Here is a 13,765-nt window from a genome sequence, read left to right on the forward strand (position 1 = left end):
TTTACCTCTACTGCTCCAGTGTTATCAGTTGGATAGTTTAATTTCTTAAGATCCACTTGGGGTACAGAAAATGTAATGACTTTATGGCTTTTCATGATGTTGGGCTGCCAGTGATAAATAAAATTCTCTGAAAACCTTAGAGCTCCCAGAACCCTAATGTGTTTTTCCATCATCTGTTTCTCCTCAGTGGCTGAGAAGACCAAAGAGCAAGTGTCCAATGTTGGGGGAGCTGTGGTGACAGGAGTGACAGCGGTGGCCCAGAAGACAGTGGAAGGAGCAGGGAACATCGCTGCAGCCACTGGCTTGGTGAAGAAGGATCAGCTGGCCAAACAGGTTTGTTTATTTACAGTCTTTTCTAGGTGAAGAAGTGAACAATGAGTGGTCTCCATGAACTGAAGGGCAGGTGGATCATTTTCTGTCTGCCAGTTGATCATTTGTGTTACGCTAAAGGAACAGCAAAAAAAAGTCTGCTGTTTATAGCTTGTAGTTTGAGTGACTTGAAGAATTTGAGAACTTGAATAGGATTAGGCATGAAACTTTACTATTCTGAAATGTCTTAGCAAATTTGTATCATGGCTTAAAGTGTGATCTAGTGATGATTCTGAACTCAGCAGCCTCTAGTGGAGGCCAGCCACTGTAGAATAACTGTTTCATTGAATGAAAAGGTAACTGTTTTTCCCAGTGACTCAAGAAACCGGCTAGTGCTGAAAGGTCAAACAGCAAATCTCAGGTTTAACAGCACAATTTGTGTCCACTGTAACTGAAGATTGGTACAATTTTGTGTACCAATCCACTGACTGGTTAGACATATTACATCTAAAGTCAAGATCTAGCTGGAGAGTCTCTATCTTCCTTTAATATAGCGACACTATCTCAAAAATGCCTCCAAGTATTCTGAACTCTTCAGATTAAATTTGCTCTAGCTCATCCGGTAAAGCACTCTGTAGGTGTTTTTATTCCAGTACCAAGGTGAACATAAGTATTTGCACAATATGAATTGTTACTACATTTTTTTGCTGATACGCTGTGATTATGTTCTTCCACTTACACTAGGTGAAAAGTGACCCCAACTGGTGGGAGCAATGATTTCCAAAATGTGTACAGTGTTGTTTGGAGGCAAAAATAACCCAGAAGAGACAAATACCTCCCTTTGTGCTGTTTTCTGTATGAACATTTAAGACTTAGAAAAAATAGGATTAGGAAGAATATTTAGTATTTGCATAAAGATACTGTGTCACAGATTTAGCATGAAGTTCTATTGTGCATGTTATTTCCAGTTGGCATCCAGAGAAGCTGTTAAAATTGAATCCTTAAAAACTTTTAGTTTTTTCCTTGTCTGTTATTGAAGTGTATTCTTATCTGCCTGACAAATCCTATTGGTGCTTTAGTATGAGGAGCAAAAAGGGATATTACATTGTAGTAGGCATTCATTTCATTGTGGTGGATTGTTCTTGAAAACATCTCACAAGCAGTTTTATTCTCTTTCAAAGCAGTTTTCCTGGGGTTTTTTGTTTGTTTGTTTGTTTGTTGGGGTTTTTTTTAGTATTTTTTATTCAGCTATGGCGAAATGTTGCTTTTTATGTGGTCATGGTCCTTTGTAAAAGCTATGTTGAAAATTAGCAAAACTGAGTATCCAATGAACTGCCAGGGGATACATGAGTATGGCATGGCCACAGTAGTCTATGCCCTTAGTTCCCGCTAAAGCTCTTCCGTAGTTTTACACAGAGAATACTCATTTCTGTTCATAGCTCTTCAAACTCAGTGTAATAAGGATCATCACTGTAGTAATGCACTATTACCTACTTTAGTATTGAGCATAACTAATATTTTTTATGTCAATATACATATAGAAATCCTTATAAAGTATAAAGCAAATGTCTTCTGATTTTCATTTAAATATGTTCTGTGTATTGTTAAGCTTAAATTTAAGTCGTGATGGCTCTAACAGAATAAAATCACATCTGTGAAATGAAAGAACATCCAGAATGTACATGCATATTATTCCACGGCCCTATAAATAGCAACATTATTCTGAACTGGTGCTTTGTTCTTTAGATATGTAAAACCATTCATTTGATTCTTGATACCGGTATTTTTAGGCTAAGATTCTCAGTCATCTCTGCAGTATGACCATGTAGCTGATAAGTATCTGTGGCTCCTAGTGGTCTGCCTTAGGTCTCTGTCTCTTTCTGATTTTGCAAGGGATGAGTGATCATTAATATCAAAATTGAATCGTGGTTTTGCATTCCTGTGCAGCTCAGAGGCATGAGATAGACTTTTGCTTAGCTTTTCCAGGTAAAGTGACAGTTGGGTAGGCCAGTTGTGGGCATCCAGAATACCAATGGGACACAGGTCTCTTGTGGGAAACAGAGTCTTTCTGAAATTACAGAAGGTGTCAACCAAGCGTTCAATCAAAGTATCAATATAACTTTGTGTTTTATCTCTGTAAGGTTATGTGACTTAAGGCTGTGATATATCTAGTCTACTCTAAATGAGGAATGAGACCATGATTAGCAATAGCACACTCATTCCCTGAGCTTCAGTGTGGTAGCCAAATGCTTTTGGCAGATTATTCTTCCCAGGGACATCTACTTGGAGTTTATAAACTCCATATAAAGCAAATGGCTGGGTATATCATGTGCAAAATGAACACTTTGCTTGCTTACACAGGGTAAGCCATTTGATTTAACAGGGAATAGCAAATGCAGCATACCACTGAAAGCAGATAGAACCATAATTACAGACTGTTTTTCCACAGAAGGCATTAGCCAATAATATGTTATTTTTAGTTAGCTTCTAAACTTGTGACAAATTATTTCTTCCAATTCACGTGAACCCACGTAATCTAATCCAAATTCTCCAACTGAACATGATAAACAGTGATCTCCTGAGGTCCCTTCCAATCTGAGTTATTCTGTGAACTGCTATAAACTCAACCTGCATGCGAGTGAAGAGGTTTGCATATTTGCTGTCAATTGCAGAATCAAGAACTGTGAAATAAATACAGAATCATAGAACATCTGAAGTTGAAAGGGACTCCTAAATTATCATCAAGGCCAGCTCCCTACTCCTTGCAGGGATTAGCTGCTTCAAAACATGTTTCTGGAAGCCCCCTGAACTAATGTCATTGCTGGGATCTGCTACTAGTTGATCTGCTTGCCTGTGTGAAAGCCTGCAGTCTTGTGGGGTGACTGGCATTTTTCTTGTGCCATGATGGAAGTCTGGTTTTGACTTTCAACCAGTTGAAAACACTTGTAATTTTCTTTACCCGTGGATACGACATTACTTACGCAAAGGAAATACTAAGCAACTTCTTGGAAAAATCCTTTCTTGAGAAGTTTGTCCAAGCTTACTTAGTGCAACCTTCAATATTGGAGTGCTTTGGAGCATGAAAGAGCGGCTTAACCATCCGACTGAGGCCAGGTTGGAGGGCTACTGTCACACCACACTGTCACCTACCTGCCCCGCAGCTGGTGTAAGCAGGCAGTGCAGAGTGACAGCTGAGACTAGTGAGAGACAGGGATGACTCGACAGTGCCCATCTGAGGGCTGCCCAGGGGATTTCTGCTGTGGCAGAAACTCACTGCTTAACACAGCAAGGGCAGTGGCGGTTAGTAGGCTTGAATTAATTATAAAAGGGCTACTGTACTGCTAGCAGTATTTTAGTAAACAACAAAGCATTTATTCCGTGCCTGTACATGTTTTATTTCTGTGTACAGTGTGAATGTGCTTCTAAATTAATGGAGTTATAAAAAGAAAAAGGAAAATTATCGATGATTACATTTAACTTAGAGATGAACATGTTTTTTTCCTGAGTTAAGAAAACTGTAAAATCCAAAGGATTTTACAATTTGAATATTCTGTTTTCAGCTCAACATGAATGTATGGACCCAAATAGTCTGGAGGGGTACTGCAGTGTATAATACTGCCTGAGAACAAAACACAGATTACAAAGTTTATTGTTTTCAGATAGGTGATTAACAAATTAAAGTTCTTAACCTCACTAAATTAATGTAATTTGGTTCCCTAGCATCTAAAGAATAAAACAGTTTGTAAGTTCTGTGATTTGTATGGTGAATAATTTTATTTATACTAGCACCAAAATCCCCAGTCAAGCTAAAACCTCACAGTTCTCTGCATACCATGTCAGTATATAGTCAGATAGATTTCATGTGCTGTAGATTTACTTAAGTAAATAGAATAGCAGACCTTGTCCTTACCATATTTGGGGTCTATATGGTCTATATGGGTTGTTTGATATCTATATGTGCTAAATCCTTTTTCTTTTTAGTGTCTCTTAATTTAACACATTTATGGTAAATACCACTGTGAACGCAAACATAAAACTACAGTACCAGGTAACGTAGGTAGGGAATGTACTTACAGAGCAGGTAATATAACTCATTGGTTTAATTACAAAGCTTTTAGAGTTTTGTAAAAGCTTAAAAGAGAAAAAAGACTTTTAAGTGTCAAGATTGCCAATTTAAGCATTAGGCATTTTCTTCTGTAGGGAATATTACTTAACTAAGAGCCCTTGCTAATTGCATTTTATGTGAAAATTAATACAGAAGAATGAAAGCAATGTCAAACTTGCAGTATCTCCCCCTCCCCACCCCCATGCATTTCCTGGCACTCCTTAGAATTTGAACACTGTCATAGCATAAACATTCAGTGCAGTGGATCCCAGGCATAGAGTATTTCTTGTGTTATTAATTTTCTTGCCCAGCCCAGAATAGCTACTCTTATGAACAACCAAAATTTTCCATGCACCATTAACCATTGTTTAGAGCCAGTGTGAATCCATTCTGTGGAATCACCATAATCAAATATACAAATATGTAGGAGCCTTTTTCATCCTTTTTACAGGGAAGCTCCATGAGAATAAAGACATGATGAAACACCCTTTAATTTTGATGAGAGGAGAGTGACTTCCTTTTGATTAAGACACCAAGCATTATAGTGTACTCCAGCCAGCTATTATTTGTTCATTTGGGAACTCTTATTAGTAGAAGGAAAGCAAACCCTGCAAGTGTCTCTGAAAATTTGTCTTTCAGTGGCAGAATGAAGGTTTCTTTTTGTATTAAACACTGGGTTTTTTTAAGTGCAAGTGAAACCTCTTCTTTCAAAGATTTCTGTTTTGTCTTGTTGCAGACTAAGATTCCTGTGTTCCCAAAGAAGTTTTGATTACCATCTGTAGTTTAAAAACCCAAAAAGTTTAATATGAAATCTTTAAAGTGCAAAGTTTTGCACTTTATATTTTGAATTTTAGATCAGCTTAGAAACCCTTCTGTAGAAGTCTTATGGAGAAATAACCACAAACTTAGGATTGGCATTTGACTTTTACTGAAGTTATCTTGGGTATCAATCACAGAAATTTGAATACCAACATTGGAGTCCCCAGTGCTGTTTTAGAGTTCTCCTTGCTACTGTGTACAGTATAAATGCCTGGCTTGACAGATGAAAAAGCTCCAACAGGCATTTTCTCATTTAGTCTCTTTCTATCCTTTGAGATCTGTTTAGTGTATTATTTTATTTCCTGCTGTGCCATAATACTGCCGTGTCACATGAAAAATTTTTGAAACTTTTATGTCTAATTTTTTAACGTACTTTTTTTTTTTTTGTAAATAGGATTCCAGACATGGCCAAATTTGGATTTAGGTGGAACAATGTATATTGATAGAATATGAATATCTCCTGGTTTTTTGACCATCTTTACATTCAGTATACTGTACAGGATGCATGAATGTTGAAGGATCACTGCTTCTCATCTTCTTTCCAGTCTGTAGATGAATCAATTAATCTTGAAAAACTTATCTCAAAAACAAAAAAGGAAAAGTTAGGGAGCAGAGATATCCAATTTCCTTATTCAAAAGGGAATTAGGGATTTTTTTCCAGCTTTGCATTATATTTTATGCTATTTGCCAGCTATGTCCCAAAAGGTAAACAGACCCTAACGAAAAGCGGAACAGTACATGCAAGTTGCATGAGACTTAAACTGTTGTTCTTTAGTTGGAGTAAGCAGGTTTATTCATCTCTGATAGCACTTAGTATGAGCAAAATGTCAAGCCTAGCCTTGAATTAAGCAAAGAAACTTCAATAAGCTTTTGATGTGCCAAATGCAGAAATAGCTTCCACCCAATTGACTTCTGGAGCTGATACTTTTCTGTAGACACTGTAGAGTGAGCAGGCTGCAGGGGCTCAGCAACATCTAATTTCTCTCCTCAACTACTTCTTGCTGTTTATGGCTCTAAGAAAAGGTCACAGTAGAGAATGGATAAGTTTATGATAAAACGTATGTAACCTAGATCCCTAGCCAGCCTGCCAGGCAGCAATGGGTCTAATCCTCTACACTTGAGCCAAGTAGTGCCAGTTTCTATCTTCCTGTGCAATGCAGAGAGGTGGGATTTCTGGTTGTTCAGGGTGGGCCTGACCATGGTTCTGATGTGACACTCTTGTCTGGTCTGTAGGAGCAATTACAGCAGTTTGGAAATCATAGAATCGTAGAATGGTTTGGGTTAGAGGGGACTTTAAAGATCATATAGTTCCAACACCCCTGGCATGGGCAGGGACACTGTTCACTAGACCAGGTTGCTCAGAGCTCCATCCAATCTGGCATTGGAAGCTTGCACAGTGTGGTTTCTGGTAGGATGACTAGCAGTCAGTCACTCTTCCTCATGGAAACCCAAGTGCTTTAGGTGGTGTATAGGAGGAGGCCTGCTCAGGTACTCACAACTAAACATCAGTCAGACCACACTTGCTTTCAAATTTCTTTTTAAATCATAATGTGCAGAACACATGGTATGAGGCCGATTTTTCTTTATCCCTTATGATTTTATTTCTTGATCTCTGCATAATGTATGAGTGATTGCTGCAAAACAGAAAGGATATTTAACAGCTATTAGCACTCTTTCCTTTTTCAATGTATGTAGATGGATTGAGAGTGGAAGAATATTCCCCATTAGGAGATCCACATTGCTCAGGACTGAATCACAGAAGACCCTCTTAAGGGAAAGCATTTGTTAGCTCTTTCTTAAAATTCATGAAGAAAGTGGGACTGTCAGTGAACTGATATATCTCTTTGATTGTGGTGTAGCTGGACTGATTTATTTTGGTAGGGCTTTTTTTACCAAGCCCAGAATTAATGATAGTGTATTGCATTAAAACGTCTGTAACAAATCAATTCTGTAAAGCTAATCCATATTCTTTAAGCAGGAAACTCTGGTTTATTATAATCACAAGACACCCATAGGTAGGTGATATAAAAGTTTTGAATCTGCTCTTTGTACACAGTCAAATCTCCTCCTCATGACAGTGCATGTATTTTTTTGATGGGAAAGCTCATGAATCATCCGGGTTGTGCAGAGGTATGACTGTCAGTGGACTTGTGAAATTGCACTATGCTCCTGTATGAATGCTCTGTATTGGAATGAGAGTGGCTTTGATTCAGTGATTTAAATTTATTAATGAAACAAATTACAATTACAGTTGAATCCACTTAATGCAGTTTCATTAATACAGTCCTGTTTCCCTTTTCTGTTTCCACATGGACAGATGTCACATATGTAGCTTAGTATATGTTGATAGTGCCTAACGGCACTGTGAAGAACAGTACAGAGTGCTTGAAGCAGACTCTAATGTTTACAAGCAATTTTATTCGATGAAATGTGCTAATGTTGCCCACAGGAAATAGGTGGATAATAGGAAGGGCAGAGAAGTCACAAAGACGACAAGGAAATACCGTGTTTTTCTTCTGACTTTCCTTTTGTTTTATAAGATGTTCTTACCTGTCACTTCCTTCTCAGCAGGTATGTGCATGTTCTGGTAGCACTTCTGGACATGAGTAGATTAATTTTATTTCACTTTGAACACCACTGTTTGAAATATTTAAAATCAGGATGGGCAAGATAGAAATGAATATGCATAGAAAATAACAATAATTGAGGAAAAACCAAATGGCAAAAGATCAGTGATTCCAGATAGGAGTGCCAGAGTTTCTGTATTTGTTGAAGAGAGTGTTGAAATGCTGGTAGGATTTTGGTAGGTCAACTTGTGCTTGGCCTCCCTGATTGGCAGAGAAAATTCCTTTCCAGCTGTGGGACATGTTGTCAGTACTTTTTCTCAGAAGGCAAAAAACCAGTATTTGAAGGAAGACCACATTATCTCTGTCAAAGCATTTCCATGCATTCACATCTGTGACTTAAACAGAACTTGAGGGAAGAAAACTTGTGTGGTGTTACCAAAATATCCTGGGGGTTATTGCTCTTCATTAATTCAGGAACAGATATCAGTCTAATCTAAAGGTCTTGTGAGTTTTCCTGGTTTCCTAATGGCTTTCATGCTGTGAGATAACATTTTAGTGCAGACTGATATTCAGGGTCTACCTGCTGCCTTCCATACTTCTGACCATAATGTTTTCCTAATTACCTGTGGAGAAATTAAATTAAGAAGCTTTTGGGTGGCATCACATTGTTCTTTGTTTTTTAGCAATTGCTCAACCACAGATTTATCTTTGACCCTGAAGAAATGAAGTACCCCCATCTTAAACTAAAAATGCCAATCTCCCTTGATGTCCAAGAACAAGAATTGTTTACCAGCTGATAGAAATATGAACACATTCTCCATTAGGAATTGTTCATGTCATGATAATGAGATAATATCTGTAGTATCTACAAATAACAGAACACAATTTTTCATTTCTTTTTCTTTAACTTGTGAGGGAGAAGCAAAAGACACTCCCCATCCTTTTACCAGGAGGCTGCTCTTTGCATTTGTTATAAGGGTTTGCTTGTCTGCAGTCTGCTCTGTTTCATCCCTCATCTTTACTTTGGTCTCCCTTCCACCTCCTATATCCTCCATCTCCAGTTTCCATTCTAACCAACCTAATACACCCCCATAGCGCATTCCAGGCTGCTCTGAGATTGTATATATAGCTATTTCACTATGGGATTCTCTCAGGCTAACTATGGGACCAGTTCTGTTTCATAGTGCCCCAGTCTCTCCTGTGTGTCCCTCTGTGGGATTTCATGAAGTACTCACAGATTATTTTTTTTCCCCTGCTTTAAATAATTGCCAATCCTATGTTAAATGTTCAGGAAGGTGCTACTTGCTGAGAGGAATACTTGTAAGTTTATTTGAGGATGATTCATATCCATGCCAGTTATTCCTGTTCTTACCCACTGTTGTGTGAAAGATTCGACTGTTTCAGATGGGAAATAGTTTTATGTAACCCATGATAGTTGGGCAAACTTAATAGTGGCATTTTTGTGCAACTTGAGGTAAAGGTTTTATAAGCTTGCAAACATTACTAGGTTACAATAACTGTCTCCTTAGCATCTTCTGCCATGTTTCAGTGCTCCTTTATTTTGCTGCCAGGATGGAGTGTGTAGCCTTGGAAGGTAAGGAGCTTAAATGTGATTCATTCAGTGCCTATCTGGAAGTCATTATCTTCTGAGGATTTGTGATGGTAGCTGGTGTGACTTCCTGATGTTGTAAAAGCCCAATACTGCAGCTGGCAGATTTTTTTTAACTAGCAGTGAAAGTTTATGGTGCTGAAATGACATTTTGGCAAAGCACTGCAGTTTGTGTTTGTGTCCGCCGGTCTGTTCAGTGAAGCACTGCAGTGAGATGCTTAATAGACATGAGTGGCAAATTGGGGTTCTGGATTGAACTAATGATGAGGATTGTATAAACTTCAAAGACTGAAGTGTGGAGTAAATACCTCTCAGTGGAGAAATAGATTAATCTGTGTTTTCAGAATGTCAATCCAATGTCAGGTCCCACAACCCCCCCCCCCCCCCCCCCCCCCCAAAACCCTGTAGGTTAAGAGGGAGAGGGAGGATGAAAGAAATAAGGCAGGATGCTTTTATTAGGACTACCTAATTATTGGCAGTCCTGTCATTACTGTTAGTAGAATGGAAGTTTATATCTGAGTACTTGTGATGATCACCAAATACCAGTGGCATATGATAGCATTTTGGTGGCAATTTTGGCCACTAATAAAACTGCCTAAACATATATATCCAGTAATAGGTAAAAGCTTGTACATAACCTGTTTATATCTGGGACTTCTTCAAAGCTGCTAGCACATAACGAAGGAGATGACCCATTTTTTCTACAGTAAACTGTTATTAAACTTTTTGGCTCCCACCTGCTTTCAGCTGTGTTAAATTTGTCCCTTAGAGGAAGTTAAGTGGTCTGTATAATTTTTCAGTTTTTAAGTTACTTGTCTAAGAGTGTTTCATTGTATATATGGACACTGGAGTTTGTTACTGGAGAAAGCTACATGGAATGTCTCAGAAATGTTTCTGAAAATTTAGATGGCAAATGTCTTTTTTGCCAATCTAGTGCAAAATATTCCCTGTGAGGAAACTGGAGGTGTAAGCTGCTAAAGTTGTCCTCAAAAAAAACATGCTTTTTGAAAGAGTGAAGCAGGCAGAGAGCCTGCTTCTGAAATATATTTGACATATTGATTGCCCTCCATGCTTTTGGTGTTAGCTTTCAGAGCTGTTTCCTTTATTAGCACATACCCAGGAGGTTTGCCAGGCTTGGGTCAGAAAAGTCAGAATGAAGCTGAAGATGAGGAGATGCAGCCAGTAAAGAACTTCTTTTGCTGTAGGTTAGCTATAAACAGAGAGAGAAGCTGTCTGTAACTGCTTCTGCTTCAGAAGCTCATAAAACAGGATTTGTGCCTTTGAAACTGCTTAATCCCTCTGTCCCACCTCCCACTTCATCCTGTGTCAGCCATGCGTATTTCTTCTCTGGGGCTGTGGGACAAAGCAAAGGCTCTAGGCTTTTTTGGCCAACCTTTGCTATACCTTTTCATTGTGTAATGTAATTCTTTCTTTGTGTGCTATTATATGTAAAGAAGATATGTGGATTTATTTTTTTTTCTTTCTAATTCCCTGTGATGGTTTTAGGGAAGGGTTCACTGTGGTCTAAACCGACATGCATTGCCCTGGAGCTGTATGAAAAATTCAATTAGGGTGTCAGGGTCAGTGTCACTCATAAGAAATGTCTTCTTATCCTTAAAGACAGTATTTATAACAGGGAGTGTCCGAGCTGAAGAAGGGAAGCAGCAGTGGTTGAAACAAACTATCATATCTAAAGAAAACTATTTTTACAGCTAATAATGCTGAATCTGCTTGGAGAAGGAAATTATGAGGGCAACTGAGCTGGGTTAGAGAGCATTTTTAAGACTTGAAGCTTCTCTTGATTTTATGTGAGCCTTTAGGAAGGAGGCTGGAAACTGTAAAACCTGTTAGCAGCTCTAGTATTAAGAACTGACTATGAACTTCTGATTGCTTCTAATGCAAAGTGTTCGTAATTAGTTAAGCTAATAATTTATAGTAAGTTAATACTTTAAAGATGTTGAAATGTGTGGTTTAATTCTAAGGATACGTGCATTGCTGGCCAGTTTGGTAGAATTTATATCCCTAATGCAGTTTATAGATGATAATATGTGCATGAAGCACTTTTGCTTTGCCTAATGAATATTCTTATGTCAATTTAAAATAATAACATTACACTAGCGGCGTCAAACACTTCAGTTCATTACTTAACATCCAGCATATCTTAGGTATGTAAGAACTGCACTCAAAGATGCTTGTTTAACCCCTGTCCAACTTAGCTAGTACTTCATGTAGTTGATCTGAACAAATGATTCTTTTCAGATTCCTAGTAGCATCAGTTTTAATGGATGGGTCATTTTTAATTTTTTGAATGTGATATGTCATCTTACAAATCCCTCAAGACATAACTGCCCAAGTTCAGATAGACATACTGTACGTAAATTGTTTTGCAGGGAGAGGTCAGAGATCAAACAGAGCTGGAGGCTGAATTAATTTCCCTCTCTGGAGAAAATTATTCTAGCAGGTCAAAAGTGAAGTCACTGGCAAGGTGATGTAAATGAGAATGTGTTTTGCATGGTTCCTCAGGTGGAAGAAAGATTTCTCCTCTCCTCCTCACCTGTATAATGGTCTTAGAAATTTATCTGAAGTGAATTTGTTGTGTTTAATGGTGCTGGACCAATGCATTTAGCAGCTAAACACCCTTCCTGATCCAGAGCATGGAGACACTACCCTGTTATGAGCAGAAGTTTAAAAGGCAGAGACAGGAGGGGTTAGTGATGGCTGTTGTGACAAGAGTACAGCACAGGGTTATTAGACTAAGAGGTGGAAGATGGAAACTTTTAATAGGAACCTTATGTCAGTTGTTACCTTTTGTTAGCTTGGAATTTATAAAACAGCTTCTTGAAATTAGGGTAATTTTTTTCAAGTATTGTTATTTCCAATAGATTCCAGGTGTTTACTTTTTTTAAAAAACATAAGTAATAGCTATCCTAGTAGCTTTGAAGGAGGGCATGTGTTCACATACAGCTGACCTGATGTCTAAGCCATTGCTTTTCACAGTCATCAGCATAATGTTTCCTTCGTAGTCTATTTTTGGAAGGGGTGGTGTGCTCATCATTCACAGGAAAGGTAACAAATTTAGCAGTGCTTCTTTCCACCTCCTACACACCATCTATGAGATGGAGTTTTTAAGTCTTAGCTGTCTCTGCAGTTTTTTCCCTGAGTTACATTTCAGATATATGCTTTATAATGTGTCTGGTTGGGCTGCTGTAAATGCCAGCTGTTGTCCAAACTGAGAAATAGGAGAGGCTGGGAGAAGAAATGAAACCAATTTAAAAAGAAAAGCTTAGATGTTGCTTTGGAATCTATTTGTGGTAATATAATCACCTCAATGACAGCTGAGAGTAGTGGATTTGTTCGTTCGTCTTTTCCCAGCTTCTGTTTTCCTGAGCTCAGTTGTATGCCTCTAGATTGTCTGTGGTACATACTGGGAAGGGAAGCAACTCAACAAGAGTCTTTACTGGCCTCCTGAAGGAGAAGCAGGCTTGGCAATTCATCCTGGTATCCTCTAGTTAGCAAAAGTCTCTTCGTGGAGACAAAGCTGATGTGGGGGATGAGTTGGATTCAGGAAGGATGGAAAGACTGAGTAGAAAATATCTGATGATCAGGAATCAGAGGAAGGAGGAAAGAGTGGCCATGTATGAGAGAAGGCAGTTCTTGTATTCATCTAACATTCAAGCACCATGAAGCAACCTCTTAATCCTGTTTCCTTGGGGTATGGGATGCTGGCACAGAACTCCCCCTCCAGAAATCTGTTTCTGCTGCTGGGAACAGGGAAGAAGGGCTAAATCTGTGATAGGGGATGTGCAATGGATTCTATCTTTCTCTTACACCCAGTTGCTCATTTTTTTACCAGCAAAATAGTGTCTTGGAAGTCTAGCAGCTCTGGAATTTGAATATTTCAGCCTGATGTTTTGCCTTTTTGGTGAACATCAGTAATGAACATGAATCCCATGGGAGGAAAAAATTACATTTCAGATTCTTTTTTATAACCACTCTGCATCAGTCCTAATGTTGATCCCTTTGATAATTGCCGGGAAACTTACTTGGAGCAGAACTTGGTGAGTGCTGACTGTTTTGAATATCACATCCCAACACTTACAATTGGATTTTTTGAATGTTCTGTCTTAGTTTAGAAAAGCAGGGCTTTTGAGTGATTGTTTTTTCAGGGTCACAGATTCAACTGAGATTTCAAATTATCTGAAAGGACTTATACACAGTCCATCATGTCATGTCCTCCTCTTCTGCTTTCCTGTTCCACCTTTCAGTGCCTGAGGCATGTTTTAAGCTATGTGCAAACCATCACATCAACCTGTGTTCCTAGATTCTGTGTTTTGACATCTCACTAGCTCACCTAAT

General features: G+C 38.5%; 1 protein-coding gene across 3 annotated transcripts in view; it reads left to right on the forward strand.

Annotated features, from left to right (window-relative positions):
* The window catches only part of SNCA (synuclein alpha), a 63,768-nt gene that overhangs the window by 15,290 nt on the left and 34,713 nt on the right, over window positions 1-13,765 (forward strand). For all 3 annotated transcript variants that reach the window (XM_027636135.1, XM_027636133.1, XM_027636134.1), the window contains one exon: window positions 188-333. In XM_027636135.1, coding sequence (XP_027491936.1) covers window positions 188-333 — 146 coding nt within the window. The remainder of the gene's footprint in view (window positions 1-187; window positions 334-13,765) is intronic.

The sequence above is a fragment of the Corapipo altera genome, unplaced genomic scaffold (assembly GCF_003945725.1).
Source record: "Corapipo altera isolate COAL_440 unplaced genomic scaffold, ASM394572v1 22b, whole genome shotgun sequence".
Lineage (NCBI taxonomy): Eukaryota > Metazoa > Chordata > Aves > Passeriformes > Pipridae > Corapipo > Corapipo altera.